Source organism: Prionailurus viverrinus, chromosome D2 (assembly GCF_022837055.1).
Source record: "Prionailurus viverrinus isolate Anna chromosome D2, UM_Priviv_1.0, whole genome shotgun sequence".
NCBI lineage: Eukaryota > Metazoa > Chordata > Mammalia > Carnivora > Felidae > Prionailurus > Prionailurus viverrinus.
Window position 1 is genome coordinate 35,623,302 of NC_062571.1, and position 20,596 is coordinate 35,643,897.

The 20,596-nt window shown below is 34.8% G+C and overlaps 1 protein-coding gene across 2 annotated transcripts in view; it reads left to right on the forward strand.

The window, feature by feature from the left end:
• Nucleotides 1-20,596, forward strand: part of ADK (adenosine kinase) — a 521,304-nt gene that overhangs the window by 406,580 nt on the left and 94,128 nt on the right. For both annotated transcript variants that reach the window (XM_047825350.1, XM_047825351.1), the window contains exons 8-9: nucleotides 5,017-5,052; nucleotides 13,829-13,943. In XM_047825350.1, the coding sequence (XP_047681306.1) occupies nucleotides 5,017-5,052; nucleotides 13,829-13,943 (151 nt within the window). The remainder of the gene's footprint in view (nucleotides 1-5,016; nucleotides 5,053-13,828; nucleotides 13,944-20,596) is intronic.

Genomic DNA, 20,596 nt, shown 5'->3' on the forward strand with positions numbered 1-20,596 from the left:
CTTTCTTTGGTCCTGAGTTTGATATTCTTCCTTTTTGTTTCATTCCATGAAGTTTCAGCCTATACCACGACCCCTCATATCCGAGATCAAAAATAGAGTGGTAACATTAGCAAGCAGTTAATAGTTCTAACTGAGTTTGGAGCCTTCAAGTGCAGAGCAGGAAGTGTGAGGGCAAGGGTTATGAACTCTGGTGGGGGTGGTAGTCATACCCTTCAGATCACCCTGGAGAAAAGAGAGGTGAATTTTGTTTTTAAAGGTCTTTGCCCACTTCTCAAAATAACTTTGTGGTATGTTTAATAAGAATGTAGAAAATTACCTTTCTTGGGGCACGTGGGTGGCTCAGTCGGTTGAGCGTCTGACTTCGGCTCAGGTCATGATCTTGCAGTTTGTGAGTTCGAGTCCCGCGTCCGGCTCTGTGCTGACAGCTCACAGCCTGGAACCTGCCCCATATTCTGGGTCTCCCTCTCTCTCTGCCCCTCCCCCAGTAACTCACTCTCTCTCTCTCTCTCTCTGTCTCTCTCTCTCTCTCTCCTTCAAAAATAAATAAACATTTTTTAAAAAATTTTAATGAAAATTACCTTTCTTTATAGAAGCAAAACAATAGTTCTTACAACAAAGAAGTAAATTTCACAAATCAGAGGATACAAGGTCAATATACAGAAATCATTTGCATTTCCTATATAGCTAGTAACCAATAACTTCAATAACCATAATTGAAATAAGAATATGGACAAGTTACCATTTTAATTTAATATTGATTACAGGTCATTCTACTTTATAAATTAAAACTGGGGTGTTATCAAACTATAAAGAAAACAGTTTTTTTCCTCAATTGAATAAAAAGGAAATAACTCTTTGATACACACAAACATGCTCTTGAGTTTCTTCTTCCTTTCCTGTATAATCTGAGGATTGTGCTTTTTAATAGTGGCTTGCTAATCCTTTTTAATAGCTCATAGTGTAAGTATTCCGTAGTTTTCATTAACCTTGAATTTCAGCCTCTTTTTTTCTTAAACCTCAAAACCTACATATTTGGTTGCTGTTTGACTAGCACCCTTTTAGCCTGGTCGATGAAGCAGCAAGCCTACTGCAAATCCTAAATAACGTGGTGTAGATGAGAGCCTGAGACTTTAATTACATGTCATTTTACTCACAACACTCAATTCCAGGAAGGAAAAAATGACTTTGCTGTTGTAAAAGACATATTATGTGAGTATCATTCATTGTAAACCAAAAATGATACTGTATTAGAGCATAGACAACAATGGGAACTAATTCTGAAAATGTGACCTGTCTGGGAAACTGAATAATAGTGAAAGTTATCAAAATGGAAAGAAGTGTTAATGTGAAATCCAGCCTTCTCAGAAATACTCTTTCCTGGCCTGTTTGGTTTTGCTTTTGTTGCTTGTCATGCATGAATGAAAGTGCTACATACACTCTCAGGGGAGTAGGAAAGCCTCTGTCGGTTGTTTATTTCCTTAATCCCTCCTCCTTTGTGATTTTTGATGTCAGATCTAAAATGGAAAGCCTGTAAATATAATGATTATCACATGGATAATCACCTGCATTAGGAACCGCCCTGCTTCTCTATTCTAACCCTAGCTGTTCTCCACACGTCACATCCACTCTGCGGTTGGATTTTAACCTGACTGCTTCATTAGATTTGTGAAACTCAGTGCGTGGCGCCCTGGGGCAGCACAGATGGGGACATGCTTGTTTTCTTTTCTCACTTTCACTGCAAAGACACACTAAAAAGTCCTTTTCAATTTAGTGTGATCAGTTCACTTGGAATTAACCCTGATATTTGGAACCTGCCTTACTCTTCTGCCAACTGTCTATACCCCTTTTTCCTTCCCTACTTTCAGACCTACTGCCTTTTCTTTTTGTCCTTCCATGCAGTGAATCTGAGGACTAAAATTCTGGTTAAATTCTGACTGGGTCAAACTGTTCCCCTGTGTTGTTTTATTTGTTTTGCTGGGAGGGAAAAATAAATGTTGTTCCATCATTGTATCTGCAAACACCTTCAAATCAGAGGTTAGCTGTGGGAAAAGTCTGCAGTGATGTGAGCCAGCTGCCTTCTCTAATGGACTGACTGGGGGCACCAGCTCAAGATCAAAAGAAGGTGGGAGGAAGTCAGGAGATAAGATCTTTTTAAGCCATAGAACAAGTGCTTAGCTTTTCAGTGATAGGGCACAGCTCTGCAAACCTGTATGAGGGGGTGCTAAGATAAAAAATTGAGTTGACTTTTTTTCAGCATGTCCTTCCTCAATCAGAATATGTTGGCGCTTTGAATAGTTTACAGATGTGGAAGTGTCCTAGGGCCTTGTTTCCTTAAAGAATAATGATCTGACATTTATATATGTGTCTTCTTGCAATTAGCTCTACTATACCATAGCAGATCATAGTTAATTTCTTCTTATATCTGTGTGAGCAAAACTGGACATTAAAAAAGCAATTTAACTACTATATGTTGAATTTTGAGTTTTATGCCTTAGTGCAGTTTTAGTCATATGGATCCTTTTATTATTATTATTATTATTATTATTATTATTATTATTTTAGAGAAAGAGAGCACACACACACATGAGCTGAGGAGAGAGACAGAGGGAGAGAGAGAATCTCAAGCAGGCTCCACACTCAGCACAGAGCCCAATGTGGGTCTCAATCCCACGACCCTGGGATCATGACCTGAGCTGAAATCAAGAGTCAAATGCACAACTGACTGAGCTACCTAAGCACCCCCATACAGATTCTTCATATTAATTTTGTCTTATAGTTCTCTGGGCTTCTTTCATGCCTCTGATGAAGATCTATATAAATGAGTCATTGTAGCAGAGCTTTCAGTTGTCTTTTTGATAAAAGAATTATCTTGGTTAATTCTTGGATTGGACAGCTTGGAAAAATATTACATTGATATCATTTGAAACTTCTTTTCCTTGACAGGCCAGCAAATATTATCGACTGTGTGGTGTATAAGTACTATTATAAGCAAATTGTCAGAGGCTTGCCTGGACCAATTGTTAAGTTCATAATTCAGTTTTTTTAATCTACCTCACTAAGGCTAACTCAATCAGCTTTATGCTTCCCTAGCAAACAGCCTAAGGAATTGTACTTTCAGCCTATCACTTTCTGTTAACTTAAGTGTTTAGCTTGTAGTCATCTATTTCAACCTTTTCAAACCCTGAAAATGGGTCTTCAAATCTATATGTCATTAGTACCTCGGACCATAAGAGTGCATACATACTTCTTTTCCCAGCGTTTTCCTTAACATGTAGATAGTACCCAGATTTGTGCTAGAGACACTGACTTACTTTCTGCCTTACATGGTTTGGTGCGGCAGTCGCTTCAGTTGAGTTGGATCTGCTCACTACTCAGGCTCAAATCCCATCCTTCTATTAATATCTCTTGGCAAAGATAATTTTGGAGGAATGTAAGTTAAGATGTAGAGGCTCTTGACAGTTGTCTGCAGTTTTTTTTTTTTTTCATTTTCAAGAGGGAAGTTAAGTTGAAAAGTAATATTGCTTCTATTTTCTGTATCAGTCCTAAAATTAAAATATATGCAGAGTACAGAAAGAGAAAGGGTTTGCTTACACAGATGTGTTTTTGTAATTTGATAGCCTGTTTTAAGAGCGTTAGTGGTTATAGTAATGTTCATCAGATTGTGCCCTTAAGATATTTAGGAATCAAGAAAAACATTGTGAATTTAAAATTTTTAACTATTTTTTTTAATGTTCAACTTCTGTCACCCCTGTCATCTATATAAAAGAGAAATTGGGGAGGAGGTAGACTGTTTGCTATAAAAGTTTTTAAACAGACAAAGTAAAAATACTGAATACATCTAGATTTAATCATTGTTAACATTTTGCCATTTTTACTTCACTTTAATTTTTTAAAGTATTATTAAGTAAATTACACATATCATGTCATTTTATTTCTAAATGCTTCAGAATAAACCTCTAAAATTAAGGACATTTACCTTATCAAGTTAATAATTCCTATCATTATCGCCATCCTGTTTCATTATCAAATTTCTCTAATTGTCCCCAAAATGCCTTTCCTGGATGGTTTGTTCAAAACAGGATTCAGTTAAGGTCTGTACATTGATCTTGGTCATTTTTCCCTTCCCCAGGTTATCATAAGATTGATTTATTGAAGAGACCAAGCTATTTGTCTTATAGAATGTCCTACTTTATGGATTTTTCCATTTGCTTTCTCATTGTATCATTTAACTTGTTCTCCTATCCTCTGTATTTTCTGTAGACTGCTAGTTATTGAATTAAAGTTTTGAGTAATTAATGTCACAAATGAGGTCAGAAAACTTTATAGGTGATGCTGTGTCCTTTATACTGCATCGTAACAGAAGGCACAGAATATTTGGTGATTCCACTATTAATGGCAAAAACTGATAGGATTGATCACTGGGATAAAGTGATGACAGCTTGATCCTCGCATTATAAAGTTATACTTTGCTCCCCGTGACCAGCATATGATCTGTGATATTTTGGTTCCATGAAACACCCAGCTTCCTGTCATCCTTTCACCTAATGAATTTAGCATCTATTGATGATCCTTGCCTGAATAAATTTCATTAGGGATTGCAAAATGATGATTTTATGAATCTATACATTTATTAGTAGACATTCTTCTCTACAGAAGAGCTTTCTGAAAGGTATTGTTTCAATTAAAAACACAACCACCAGTATGTTCCTTAGGTTTCAAATGATTGTCTTTCTTTGCTGGGGTCAAAACACCTGAACTCACTGTGACAGCTACAGTAAAAACACGCACTACATCTTCTTTATTCCAACTTGTGAAGTGTGTTGACATTATGCTGCCTTTTTTTTTTTTCATGCCAAGGGAAAAAGAAATCTTTTTTGGCGTAAGAATAAAAATTGAACTATGTGGGTATATTGAGATAATTGTGTAAAAAGAAGACTGTATGAATGAGTTTCAAAATGGATTATTTCTTCATTACCTAGCACTTTATAATTAACTGTTCTTTTTTTTTTATTTCAGGAAGCTGCCACTTTTGCTAGAGAGCAAGGCTTTGAGGTGAGTTAACCCACAATTGCACACTAAACAGATCCTAAAGGTTTTTTCTAGCTGATAATGAAGTTCTTTTGGACAGTGATTGATGTGCTATTATACTCTCAGAGCCTCGCAGCAGTTGCCATGGAAACTTGGCAGTCGTCATGGTTTCTTTGTTCTGCCAGCACAGTGTTATGACGCACTCTGCTAGGTCTGCACCCAACATCGCCTACAGATGTTATTTATTGAATTTTGAAAAGCCTCTTGGGAAGCCAAGAGGTTGGGCACGGTTTCAAGCTGCCTCTGCAGATATGGGGCCTGTCAGTTTGTTCAGTTAAAAAGCTACCTCATTAGCTGTATTACATTTCATAAGGATTCACTGCTAAAGCAGTGGTGGAGCAAGACTAAATAGTGAAATATAATGTCATTTAAATAATTTCACCCCTACCACATGTAGATTATCATTATGCAAATTAATTTCCAAAGGTTGTACTTAACAGTTGTTAGGGACTGATTAATTTAAATCCCACTCATATAAACTTCCTGTTTTAATCTTCTTTTTTCTTCTCTCACTCTCTCTCTTTTTCTTGCATAAATGTATATAAATTTTCTGAAACCAAATATCAATAATTGGTTTTAATTTCTAGGTCCTAATTTTGTTTTCCTAGTAGAAGTATTAGCTGTCAAGATTCAAAACTCCATGTGGTTGTTGTTGGCAAAATTAAGACAGATAACACCATGTTTTTATCTATATAATATCTATCTTCCAGTTGATTATTAGAAAACATTGACTTTAATCTGAACCCAGGTTAACTGACAGAGAATTCATAAACTGAGTTTATAAGTTTTATGACTCTCATATGTATTGAGCCAGAACTATGTAGAATGCTGTGTTCTGTACAGCAACTTGGAATGTTGCATGGTAGTAATTTTAAAAAATTAAACTAACTATTTACATGCTCAGTATTGTTGACCATCTAGAAAACCTGTGAGCATTGATTGGATGTATCAGTAATCTCACTTTGAACTGTTCAGAGAAAAGTGTTGTATGAATTTGTGATGGAACAGTTATTTAAATGTACTAAAGGAAGATTCATTATCGAGCAACAGAGTAATACACATGCATGTTATCCATGTCATACATAGGACTTGACAGCCAGACATAAAGCTTCCTCTTCTTGGAGGAAGACATTGAATTTGTGGTATAAGTATTCTATGAAAAAACTAGATCCTATGCAAACTAACTTTTTCTGTTTTCTACTAACTGGCATCATATTAACCTTTGCATTAATTCTTATTTAGTGATTCTAGAATTGTTTCTTTTTACCATAAATCTGCCATAATTGATTACAGCATATAAACCAAGTGATGATGTTTATAATAGTATATTTTACTACCTTCTAACATAGCAAAACTGCTCTGTTGGTAATGTTGACAGTAATATGTTAGATTAGATAAAGCACACCATGTTTTGATGTGTCCCTTCATGAGTTTCCTAAAATACTCCAAGCATTGTAGAATATATAAGAGTCATGAGTAGAATATTTTTGTTAATAAATATAACCCATATGTGGAATCCTATCTAGAGGAATTCAGTGATTTTAAAATGTCATTAAATTTTCCTTAGTCCATTAGACAGTAATAGGAAAGCATAAATTTGAAGCTTGGTGTTTTTAAAGAATCAAAAAAGAATAAATCACTTTATCTTAACACTTTAATATCTATAGAATCGCTTCTCAGCCTTTTGGCTAAGATCAAGTGTAATACCTATAGAAATGTGTCAGTGCTCTCAGGTCTACTGTGACAAACTAGACAAAATCTGCATTTTATCCCTCTCAACTTTAATTTTACCTCTAAACTGGGGCACGAGTGAGGAAAGAAATGAAAAGATTAAAAAGAAAGGTGAGCATTTTTTTTTCTACTGGCTCTGCTATTCTACCATCATTTCTATTATAAATCCCAATCAGTTCCCAAAGCCACTGAATATTGCAACTAGTGATATGTCTGTTAACAGACCAGTCCAAAAGCCTCTAAAAATAACCAGTATTTATTCATCAGGAAATATCTTCAGTAGCATTGTTTGTGATATTCTGGTTAGCTTCTCTGCAAATTTTAGATAATCTTTCTTTTTTAAAAAATCTTTAATCTTTAAAATGAATTGGGCAATTTTCAGTAAGAAGAGGCAGCTTAGGAGGGCACTGGAGAATGAGATAAAAACTGGAGCTGGGCAAAGCACAAAGCAGAAGAGAGAGGATATATATATATATATATATATATATATATATATATAATGGAAAATTGCTTAGTGCCTGATTCAAATGACAGACCTGCTAAGAATTTAAAATGACAATTCTTGAGGTAAAAAGTTTCATGAGGCCTTTTATTATTCTGGGAAATCAGTTCAGACTGCAATGTGTTTCTAAATCTACTTTATCTTGAACTGAACCAATTAAAGGTTTATATTTTTAGAACCCAAATAAAAATAAGATACTTAAAAATATGTTTCATTATTAAACCTTTTAAAAGCAGTATTGAAAATTGATTTAAATTAAATAAAGAAAATACCTCCAAAACTTAAATATAATATTCTTTGTATTTTCATCCTTTGTGCAATAGACTATGTGCCAAATGATGAAAATAATACATACCTTCTCTGCTGAGTCATTTATTCAGTTTTACTCCAAGCAATGAATTTTAGTTTTATTTTAGATCTCTAAGATACATTACTTCTGACCATAGAGAAAACAAAGCAATCGTTTTCCCTTTTCCAACTTTCCCACAGCCCCTGACTCTATCCAGAGGATCCTAGGCTTGTAATCTGTATCTGACCATTGATGACTGTATGATCTTATACCACTGAGACAGGAAAGTTTTGAATTGTGCTATCCAATACAGCATCTGTTAGCCACAAAATTAATTAAAATTAAATAAAATTTAAAATTCAGTTCCTAAATCTCAGTAGACAGATTTCAAGTGCTCTCTATAGCCTTTGTAGCTTGGGACTGCCATATTAGTACAGATATAGATCATATCTACCATCACAGAAAATTCCATTGATCAGCATTGGATAGAAAGTCCATAGAGTATTCAGGAGGTATTGATTCCCAAAGAATTCTCCAAAAGTTTTCTGAGGTTCTTGTGTTCCTCACAAATGCAAAGGATACAATGAATGATCACCTAGAGTTTCTGGAAATAAGACACTAAGGTCCTGCTGGCTAAGAGAGTACAATGCAGCTTTTCTAGGTGACTAAGTCCCCAAAGAGGACAGTTTTTTTTTTATTAAATATATTTTATTGTCAAATTGGTTTCCATACAACACCCAGTGCTCATCCCAACAGGTGCCCTCAAAGAGGACAGTTTTATTTTTTTTTAATTTTTTTAACGTTTTTATTTATTTTTGAGACAGAGAGAGACAGAGCATGAATGGGAGAGAGGCAGAGACAGAGGGAGACACAGAATCGGAAGCAGGCTCCAGGCTCTCAGCCATCAGCCCAGAGCCCGACGCGGGGCTCAAACTCATGGACCGTGAGATCGTGACCTGAGCTGAAGTCGGACGCTTAACCGACTGAGCCACCGAGGCGCCCCAAAGAAGACAGTTTTAAAACAGTAGATTAACAGAAAGAGATAAGATAGTCTTTTAATTATCTTCATTTAATCATTTGTTCATTCAGTAAATAGTTACTGAGCACTAACTTGGGCCTAACACTCTGATAGACCCTAAACTCAAGATAGAAGTGACCAGAGAGTATACTGTGAAGGAGAACATGGGAGGCGTTCTTATTTTAGGTATGATAGTCATAGAATGACTCTCTGAGGAAAGTAAAACTTGAAAAATATGGATATCTAGCATTGACAGAAAAAAAAAACAAAGAAACAACAGGGAAACAAATTTCAAACAGAGGGAACAAGAGTACACAGGCCCCCAAAGGAGAAGGAGCATAATGTACTGTGTAGTCCAAGAGCTGAGAGAAGGCCAATGTGCCTGGAATGAAGAAAGGAGAAAGAGGTAGTAGGAGATAAGACTGGACACTGACACATCATGTGCGCGCCGTAATTATTATAGGAGTTTCTATTTGGAAAACAAAAGAATGTGATATGGTTAAGTGAGGCACTGTGGGAACCCCATAATTGGTATTCTCTAGGAGTAGCTAGATTGTGACAGTTTTAACATGTGTATCATCAGCTTGTTAAAAATGGAATGAAGAGGGTATATTCTTTAATTTGGAAGACAATGCTAAATTTAAGGTGTGTGATCACCAGTGACAATAAAAGCATAATTTAGCATTTATAAAATGCTTCACAGTTTATGAAACCTTTTCCAACATATAATTAATACATTTAATATTCACACAAGCCTTTTGGGGTTAAGTGGGGCATGTATTGCCCTATCAGTTCAACAGATGGAAAATAGGCTACATGACTTGTGCAGGATCACACATAGCTAATATATAATGGAGCCAGAACCAGAGCCAACTCTTTAAGTCTTGTACTCTTTACTATACAAACTACACTTCTTTCTTTCTCACATCCTAACATATTGGAGGAGGAGATTAGATTTCCAAATGACCTTGGAAAATGAAAAATATCTTGAAAGTTAAAAACTGAAATCACTAGGGTAAAATACAAGCCAGAATAATTAAGAGGAAAAAAATAGCAAACTTAAATACAGGATCATCAGTGACTTGTGCATGTGACAGAAAAATGATTTCAATTGAACATGCTATCATTTTGTGATAACAACAGAAAACACATTGCCAGAATTCAAAGAAGCAGTATAATCTGTGGAGCATGGAATATTGGTTAAGGGTATAATTTCTGGAGTCAGGCTTTGTAGGTGCTAGCCCTGGTTGTACACTTAGAATATTTATGACCTTAAGAAGCTTCTTAACTTCTCCGTGACTCAATGTCTTCACCTACAAAATGAGGATATAGTAATAATACCTACTGCCATAGAAGTTAAGATTTAATGAGCATTTTAGAGCTACATACATGGCTCATAACTAAATTATATGAGCTTTCTTCTACTCTTTCCCCTTTTTCCTTTTTCTCCTCCCTTATTAGATACTATAATTGAATTCCCAATACTCAAAACTCTTGAGGTCCTTTCTAGAGATTTTGGGGCAACCGCAGGATATGAGTTTTGGAGAGTATTAAAGATGGTTATTAGAGGAAAGAAATGAACATTTATTAAGTACTTAGCACTTGTTAAATATGGCATTTAGCTCTTTCACTTACCTTCTTTCATCCTCACAACAATTATTTTCAACTTTTTATTTTGAAATAATTCTAGAAGTAATTCTAGACTTAGAAAATTTGCAAAACTAGTACACTCAGCTTTCCCTAATGTAACATCTTACACAGGTGAAGGTATATTGATCAAAACCAGAAAATTAACATTAGTGTGATACTGGTAACTGAACTACAGTCCTTCTTCTGATTTCACCAGTTTCTTCTTAATTTCTTTTCTCTGTTCAAGAATCTAATCCAGGAAAACAAATTGCATTTGTCATGTCTCCTTTGTCTCTTCCTATCTGTGACAGTTTCTCATTCTTTTCTTGTTCATGATCTTGATCCTTTTGGTTTTTTTTTTTTGTTTGTTTGTTTTATTTTTTTTTCAACGTTTATTTATTTTTGGGACAGAGAGAGACAGAGCATGAACGGGGGAGGGGCAGAGAGAGAGGGAGACACAGAATCGGAAACAGGCTCCAGGCTCCGAGCCATCAGCCCAGAGCCTGACGCGGGGCTCGAACTCCCGGACCGCGAGATCGTGACCTGGCTGAAGTCGGACGCTTAACCGACTGTGCCACCCAGGCACCCCTGATCTTGATCCTTTTGAAGAATACTTGTCAATCATTTTATAGAATATCCCTCAGTTTGAGTTTCTCTGATATTTTCTGTTAATTAAGTTGAGGGTATGCAATTTTGCCAGAGATACCACAGAGGTGATTTGCCCTTCTCAGTGCATCATTATCAGGAATATAAATGATGTCCCATTGTCTTACTTATTTGTCTTACTTATTGTTGGTGACATTAACTTTCGTCACTGGGTTAAGGTGGTATTTGCCAGTTTATTTTTTGTAAAGTTACTATTTTATCACTGCATTTAATAAACATCTTGATGATATTTGGGGACTGTACAAAAATCTTGTTTCACCTACTAATTAAAATTTGTAATGAGTAAGTATCTTAGGGGAAATACTTTGAGACTATGCACATATCCTGATTCTCTTCAAATTTTTGCCCACTAATTCTAAGCATATTTCTTTCTTTTTTAAAATGTTTATTTATTTATTTTGAGAGAGAAAGAGCAAAGGAGAGACAGAGAGAGAGGGAGAGAGAGAGAATCCCAAGCACTCTGCATGGTATCAGCACAGATATCAGAACTCGAACCCACAAACTGCAAGATGAGCTGGAACCAGGAATTGGACACTTAACTGTCTGAGCCACCCAGGCACCCCACTTCCCAACATCTTTTAGCATAAATATTTTCTTAGTTTTATAGATGAGGAAGTGCAGCCTCACAGAGGTTTATTTACCTACTCAAAGTACACAGATCTAGGTGTGTCACACTCTCAAGTCCTTGTAATTTCATAATTCTGTTAAGATGCTAGCGCAAGTATAAGAGAGAAGAATCTATGGGGAGGTGGGGGTGGCTGTAGAACTAGGAATATATAACTTTGAGAAAACAAAATTGAGGTTTTAAGAAAAGTTTCCATCCTAGATTGGGCTCAACTATTGAAGCCAAAGCAGTGGCTCTTCGAGGCACAGTAAGAAATTTAGATCTGGTATTACTGACAGTGATTCCAGAGTGACAGAAGGATTTTGTATGAACCGTGGACATGGATACAATTAGAATAAAGTTTAACCATTCTGTAAAGATTTGTGTTTTATATTTGGGAAATTTATTTCAATCTTGAATTGCCAGTTTTATAAAATTTAATTTGAGACATAAGAAAGGTTTCTTTGATTAAGTTACTCAAACTCCCATAAAATATATATATCTTCCCATTGGCCAGAAGACAACTGTGGAATCTCATTCTTAATTTATTCCTTATACCACATTGAAGAAAGACCTCTATTTAAAAAACATCCACTACATACATCGGATTCTGATGATGATTGATTGATTGAATGTGGCTCTGGGCTTTGCCCCTTTATCTTTATTAAATATGAACTGTACCCAATCAAGCAAAAATCCAACAGTAGTAAAACTTAAGTGTGCTGAGGAGATTGGGAGAATATATGTCAGTCATTTTAATTAATGTATACATTTATTTGAGAGAGTGAAAATGTCATTATGTGGCCTTTGTTTTTCTTTTTTTAGTCCTTTCAGCTGTTACTAGTCATTTCTGATAGTCTTTCCCTAAAACTGAGGGAATTCCTTTTCTCAGATATCAGAGTTCAGGCTTAGTTTTGTTCTAAAATAAGCAACCCAAAGTGAAACAGTCAGCATGTTTGAAAGGTCAGCCGCATTGTCTCACCATACGTGGCTATTCTTTTCAAAAACAGCAGTGGTCCGGAATTGTCATGTTAGGTGCAGTAGAAGCTTGGATTCATGTATTATCTAGAATTTCTTAAGTATGTAGTGAACAAACAACATAGAATATTTCACTAAAGATTTTCATACCTTTAAAAATGTCATAGTTGCTGATGTTCTTTGTAACCATTATGACTTGTCTACTTTGATTACCTAAATTTTTCTGTCCTGTATATTCTAATTCACTTCCTTGATACCACTCATATATTTCTCCTCTAGTATGTGTTTCTCTCTCCATAACTGTTTGAAACTACACACGAGAGAGTGCCAAAAAGGCCAAACCATGCATGGTTTAGAGGGCCACTGAATTCAGACATGGATTTTTTAATTATTTTAAAATGGCTGAAAACATGATTCTAAGAATCCTACTGATAATAGCTCAAGAGTTAGATTTCAAGTCAGAACAGTTAAGATGTAAAACTTCATGGCCTATGTGATGTGAAAAATAGCATCAGTTTTCTAGAATTAATTTGTTATTTTTTTAACTTTATCTTCTTTAAATAAAATTAAGTCTGTAGGAAATAGCATCTCTTTCATTTTTCTTTGAAAATTTTGGCATTTTAGCAACATTATTTCCAGAGTCAGCATAATTCTGTAAACCTCTAAAATAATTCAATATTCCTTTTTTATTTTTTACAAATCTCTCTTTAATTGGAAATTTGAATATTGGCTATTTGCTGCTATTAAGAAATTATTAATTAAAAAAAATATACTAGTATGTGGTTATGTTTAAATCATTACCTCTCAGGGATATATAATAAAACATTTATGGATAACATTATTTTGTATCTGGGATTTGCTTGAGAATAATATGAAAGGCAAGTGGGTAAAACTATAGATAAAAATTATCACAAATTTAAAATTGTTGGGGCCACCTGGGTGGCTAGGTTGTTTAAGGGGCTGACTCTTGATTTCAGCTCAGGTCATGATCTCACAGTTTGTAGAATTGGGCCTAGCATCAGCTTGGGATTCTCTCTCTCCCTCTCTCTCTCTGCCCCTCCCCTGCTCATGGTCACACTCTTTCTTTCTTTCAAAGTAAATGAATAAACTTTTTAAAAAAATAAATAAAATGTTTTCAACTTGATGGTGGGTTCCTTGGAGGTTATTGTACTATTCTATTTACTTTTGTATGTAGTTAAAATTCTTATAGTAGGGGTACATATCTCTCCTATTTTGAGCATGAGAAGCTAAATCCTTAAACTACTAGTAAGTTTTGCTTTATTGTACTGGTTATGAGAACTTTTTCCTCTTCTCTATTAATAGACTGAAGACATTAAAGAAATAGCCAAAAAGACACAAGCTCTGCCAAAGGTGAATCCGAAGAGGCAGCGAATTGTGATTTTCACCCAAGGAAGAGAGGATACTATAATGGCTACAGGTACATGTGGAAATTATATGAGAAACCCAGTATTATGAAGATTAATTGTAACAAAATTCTATATTCTTGATATTATAATTTATTTGAAAATAGCATACTTTCTTTTCTGGTTTTTTACCACCTTCATGCATTTCACTGACCACATCCCCACCCCTGCCTTTGGCAAACACCTATCTGTTCTCTGTATTTATGAGTTCAGTTTTGGGTTTTTTTTATTTTTTGTTTGTTTCTTTGTTTTAGATTCCACATACAAGTGAGATCATACAGTATTTTCTTTCTTTCTCTGAGTGATTTCACTTTGTATAATGCCCTCAAGGTTCATTCATATTGTTTAAATGGCAGGATTTTCTTCTCTTTTTTTTATGGCTGACTGATATTCCATTGTGTCTGTGTCCATTGGATACTTAGCTATTGTCTTAGCTATTATACATAGTGCTGCAATGAACATGGGGGCATAGATTTCTTTTTGAGTTAGTGTTTTTGTTTCTTTTGGATAAATACCCAGAAATGGAATTGCAGATCATATGGTAGTTCTATTTTTAATTTTTTGAGGAACGTTCATACTGTTTTTCTATAGCGACTGCACCAATTTACAGTCCCACCAACAGTACATAAGTGTTTCTTTTTCTCCGTGTCCTCACCAACATTTATTTCTTATCTTTTTGATAATAGGCATCCTAACAGCTGTGAGGTGATATCTCATTGTGGTTTTGATTTGCATTTCCCTGATGATTGCTGATGTTGAGCATCTTTTTGTGTACCTGTTGGCCATCCATAATAATGATCTAGTTTCATTCTTTTGCATGTGGCTGTACAATTTTCCCAGCACCATCTATTGAAGACTGTCCCTTCCCCATTGTATATTTTTTACTTTTTTGTCATAAATTAATTAATCATTTAGGGATGGGTTTATTTCTGGACTCTCTGTTATGTTCCATTGATACATGTGTCTGTCTGTTTTTATGTAAGTACCATACTGATTTGATTACTAGATCTAATATAGTTTGAAATCAGGAAGTGTGATGCCTCCAACCTTGCTCTTCTTTCTCAAGATTGCTTTGACTATATAGGGTCTTTTGTATTTCTTTTGATGGTTAGTTGGTTGGGGTTCTTTTTTACTATTTTTACCCTCCCCTCCCCCCACCCAGACTCTTTTTGTGGTTCTGTATAAATTTTAAGGTTGTTTGTTCTATTTCTGTGAAAATGTACCTTTTGTAGTGTTTTTATTTTAATTTATTTTAAGTTTACTTATTTATTTTGAGAGAGAGAGAAAGCAGGAGAGGGGCAGAGAAAGAGAGGGAGAGAGAGAATCTCAAGCAGGCTCTACACCATCAGCATGGAGCACATGCGGGGCTTGAACTCACAAACTATATCATGACCTGAGCCAAAGTTGGACACTTAACCTACTGAGCCACCCAGATGCCTCTGTTCTTATTTTAATAAGTAAACCTACCTTCTATCTCAGTAGAAAAGATTTCATTTTCAAGAAGGTAATTTATTAAAATTCAGTTGAGTAAATCCACTTTGATTTAGTTTATTTACTTTAATATTTTGGGAATATTGTCAGTCTAATAATGTCTTTCCTAAAAAAAAAAGTCTTACTTAGTAAATTCCTGTGCTTGCTTAAATGAATTTATCCAATTATGAACAAATAAAATCCACAGATAAGTTACTTCCTCAGTTTTAAACTTCAAGAAGAAAACCTCACTTATCTTACAGATATAGGAGTTTCATCTAGTAAACAAATATTTTATTGGTTAAGATGATTAATATCATCAGTGTGATGAAAACTATTCAAGCCAAATATAAACCTGTTAATTCTGTGTGAATCAGTAAGATTAAAACTTGTTAGGGGCACCTGGGTGGCGCAGTCGGTTAAGCGTCCGACTTCAGCCAGGTCACGATCTCGCGGTCCGGGAGTTCGAGCCCCGCGTGGGGCTCTGGGCTGATGGCTCAGAGCCTGGAGCCTGTTTCCGATTCTGTGTCTCCCTCTCTCTCTGCCCCTCCCCCGTTCATGCTCTGTCTCTCTCTGTCCCAAAAATAAATAAACGTTGAAAAAAAAATTTTTTTTTAAATAAAAAAAAAAAGATTAAAACTTGTCAGTTAACTAATAATTATTATAAACAGTAGCAATTATTACCTTTGTGTTTTTTCAATATACTGCTAAACAGAAATTCAAGATATAAGCCTTAAACATCTAACTAGGAAATGAAATTAATACACATAAAAATGTAAATACAAAGAAGTAAAATTACACTTATTCATTATTGGTACAGACTATATGGGTTGTATTGACTCAGAAAGGAGACTGATCAATAAAGCCAAAAGAAAGATGTTATAGTGAATTTTTCTTGAATTTAATATTTAAGCCTGAAAAGGGTCAAAAAAAGAAATGAGTGTCAATTTTGGGTAAGAAGAGGCCTTAGAATTAATTCATTCCAACTTTCTTACTTTAGAATTGTCAAAAACAAGATTCAAACGCTGACTTAAAAAATATTTATTTCAGGGGTGCCTGGGTGGCTTAGTCAGTTGAGCATCCAACTTTGATCTCGGCTCAGGTCATGATCTCACAGTTCATGAGTTCAAGACCCACGTGGAGGTTTGTGCTGACAGCACGGAGCCTGCTTGGGATTCTGTCTCGTTCTCTCTGCTCCTCCCCTGTTCACACATGCTCTTTCTCTAAAATAAATAAATAAACAAACAAACTTAAAAAATATATTTATTTCAAAATAATCCAGTGAGTGACAAATAGTGGAGTTATAAAGGAAATGGTGATGGGTATATGTGGGGTGGTCATTATGTTATTACTTCCACTTGTGTATATATTTACAATTTTTCCGTGATTAAAAGTATAAAAAACAGAAAGACAGAAAAATAAAAACTAATTTTCAATCAAGATCAGAGATACTAAGTAATTTTCCTAAGATACATTGATATCCTTGCTAAGCCTTGAATTCTAGGAAGGATTTAAAGCAAGGAGAGCAATCTAGTCATATGAGTGAAGAGGACCATATGAGCAAAGGCATCAGGTACCATATAATCTTTAATTGTTGTAACAGAAAAAGCCATGCTGTTAATTTGTGCAAGAGAGAAAAGAAATAAATCATGAAAAGATATCCCTGCATTGATAATAACCATCTGGATTGTCTTCATGTAGTAGGTGACCTGTTCCTGTCTTAGCAATGAACACTGCTTGGAAAAGTGAAAAACATGGAGACTTCTTATCTTACAGGACTGTAGTACTGCCTTCAGATTCATAAAATGCTACTTGGTTGCTCTTTCTGGAGACATTTATTTTAAGGCTTTATATATTCTAGATATACATAGTGTACAAGTGTCTTCCTCATTGTGAATTTATACAATTTCCCCAAAACTGAAATCTTTAAAATTAGTCCCCCCCTTCCTGTGACTCAATTTCTTTGTCAACTCATTTTGTTCTTTATGAAATCTATTAAACCATTCTTAGGAATACTTACTGGCAAGAATTTATTTGAGGAAAGACATTGGCTAATCTTTACTCTTCATACTATATGAAAATGAACTTAAATTAGAGGATGCACTATATCTGCAGTGCATGATAAATACAAGATGGATAGAGAATCTGTTCAGCGGTGTCAGCTACAAAAGCAAACATGATAAATGTTAATGCAGTTTTGAGCCCTGGGATAAGCTATTCAGTGCACAAGCATAGCTGAATCTCTTTGCTATGTTGTTATTCATGGCAGCCAAATAAATGTCAATAATAAAAGAGAATTAAAGATTTTCATTTCCCAGAGGCAATCCTCTAATACGGCTTGATCTTTCATTTCATTTGTAATTCGTTCTCATGTCAGGATGCAATCATTCGCCAGGCTCTGGGTGTCATGTTAAGTCATTTAATAATGATTAAGAACATAAAAATGCTTGGCCTGTGGGGCAATTCACAGAAGAGATGCCAATTTGTTATTGTTTTTCCTCCTTTGCTTTTGAATATGGATCAGCTTTTTCCCACCTCCTAGCATTAAAATACTAATGGAGAATGGGGAGGGAAAGTATCCCTTAATTTACCATAAGTGACATTCCAGAATTGCACAAGGCAGTGCTAACACACTTATTAAAACACTAATTAGGAATCATTGTTCCTTAAACCTCACAATGTGGAGTATTTTTAAATGATCACTAAGTTTGTGTCATTTAGCAATAATGTAACAAAGTCAGTTTTCTTGGTATTTAATTCTAGAGACGTTTCTCCTTTTGAGATATATATGGTGTCTATAAGCCACTTTCTGTTATTTTATACATGTAGTTCTTTGAATTCCTCTTTGCTAAATTGTCTGTGAATCTAAAGTCTTTAACATCCTGTTTGGTCACCTCTATTTCAGTTGAGTCTCCATTTTGTATATCCATCTGCCGAGAAGTTTTGTCACATATCAACCATTGTATCATTGCTTGCAGGCTAATTGAGTTCCAACCTTTTTTGGGGGAGTGCTGGGGTGGGGGTGGCAGGGAGCACTGGAAAGTAATAAGAGTAAGAAGCCAGGAATGACAGGCAGGAAAGAAAATATGATTCTATACACTTTGAACCTTTTAATAAATGTTGAATGAACCTGTTAGGTAGCACAAGAGTCAGGTCAAGGAAGTCATTCCTGTGTCTATAAACTGTAGAAAAACTAAGACTATAGATTTTTATTTCCTACTGGACAGCAATTACTAATGAGATCTTCATATATCAATACCTTATTATATTAACAATTGTAGTAAAAATGAATATTTTATATACATGCATATATACAGAATACATACACATATACAGACATATATGTCTTTATAGAAAGTTTATATTTCTCCAGGTTTCTGTGCTACATATATCACTAAAAATTGGAAAAAGCAATAGGATTTTTATTCTAAATTGAAAATAATGCATTTCACACTTTTGCTCTTATGTGACACAATGAAATAGGTCCACTCCAGAATAAATTGTAGACTTTTCTGAATAGTTTCAGAATTCTTTCTGGTCTGTTTGAATTTTGATTTTTGCCAAACGGAAGAAAATAGATTAGGTCAAAAGTTTCATGTGGAAGACAGGGGCTGCCATGTCAGAATCACCTGGTGGGCTTTTGATAAATATAGCCCTGCCTTCATAGAAGTATGTTCACTTCAACTTGATACATCCCTATGAAGAGTAGTAGAATATACATCCTTGAGAAGATGTATGAGAATGGGGTTTGTAGAGTGTGAGGGAAGTGGAGTATAGGGTTGTGTATTGTTGTAAAGATCCTTTAGGTAATACAGCAATGCTGTCTGTCCTTCATCTCTCACTTTGAAACCTTTGGATTAGGTGATTTGATAATGTTGCCCAAGTTTATGATTTTGTAGGATGATAGAAACAGAACCTTTTAGTAGCTAAACATCTAGTATTTGAATAAGTCAAGCCTTGGTGAATGCTTCTTTCTCTTGATAATTCACAAAGTGTCATGTACTCATCTACTATTACTAGCAATCTACATATATTATTTTAAATAGCCAAATTCATTTGATTAGTTTATAATTTAAGGTAGTCTCATCATAGTGCCCTTTGTCATTTCCTTATAAGTAAGTGAGGTTACTGAAGCTGCTTGTCTTCATGTTCCTGAGACCTTAAAGAAGCTTGTCACCCCATTTGCTAGTTAAGTTTTCATGTTCTTTAAAAATACTCAGTGCTATACATTATAAGAAAAGGTCAATGTGTTTTACAATTCTTGTAGACATAAAGTACAGAAAGTGTGCAATAGAAAATGCAGACTCTAAAGAAAACAACTTTAGCAGCTGGAAGAATAATAATGTCAGCACATCATCACAACTCCTACTCCTACAAAATATTGTCATAAATCATTTTGGAAATGTTCTCTATACTACAGCCAAACCAGTTTTAAATGATGATCTTGTTGGCATACATTGCTGATGTTGTGAATAGAACAAATTAAGTGGCATTCTTTCAGAGTGTCTATACATGATATTCATGAAAAAAAGTTCTTTATTTTTAAGAATATCCTTTTTTGAGCAATATATTACTTTTTGACAACATAAGATGCTCTAATTTCTTGTATTTTCCCTGGTTCTGTCCTGGAATCAACTACTTTTTCAAGTATCCCTCTTTCCTTTAATTAGCAAATGATATTTAGAAACCCAGATCTAGATGCAAGATATGCTCATTGCTAATTGAGAATCATTGCTTTGGGACCCTTTTAGCAAACAGATTGGCAATATATGTATGTGTATTAACTCATGCATGCATATCCTTCTATATTTATTTCTATATCTATTTATCTACTTAAATTACATGGTTTGAACCTGCTGGTAACTTTGATTCCAGTCTAACAACAGAATTCATTCTAGCCTTCACCCTTTCATTCCTTTTAACTTCCTCTGACATTGGAAGTTCTGGCTCTCATTATCCAAAATATATTTACTTATTGTTCCATCCTAAAGTACTTTCAAATTACCCATACCCTTGTGAGAAAAGAACATATTTACTTCCTAAAGTGTTTGTTTACAGTTCTTTTTATCTGTAGCCCTCTACAGTCTAGTCAAAATACTGTTATCCAAAGTCACTTTGGGTTAGTTCTTTTATTCCATCTACTTCAATGTGGTTACATTACTTATTTGTAATACAGTTAGGTTTATTTCTAAGAGTT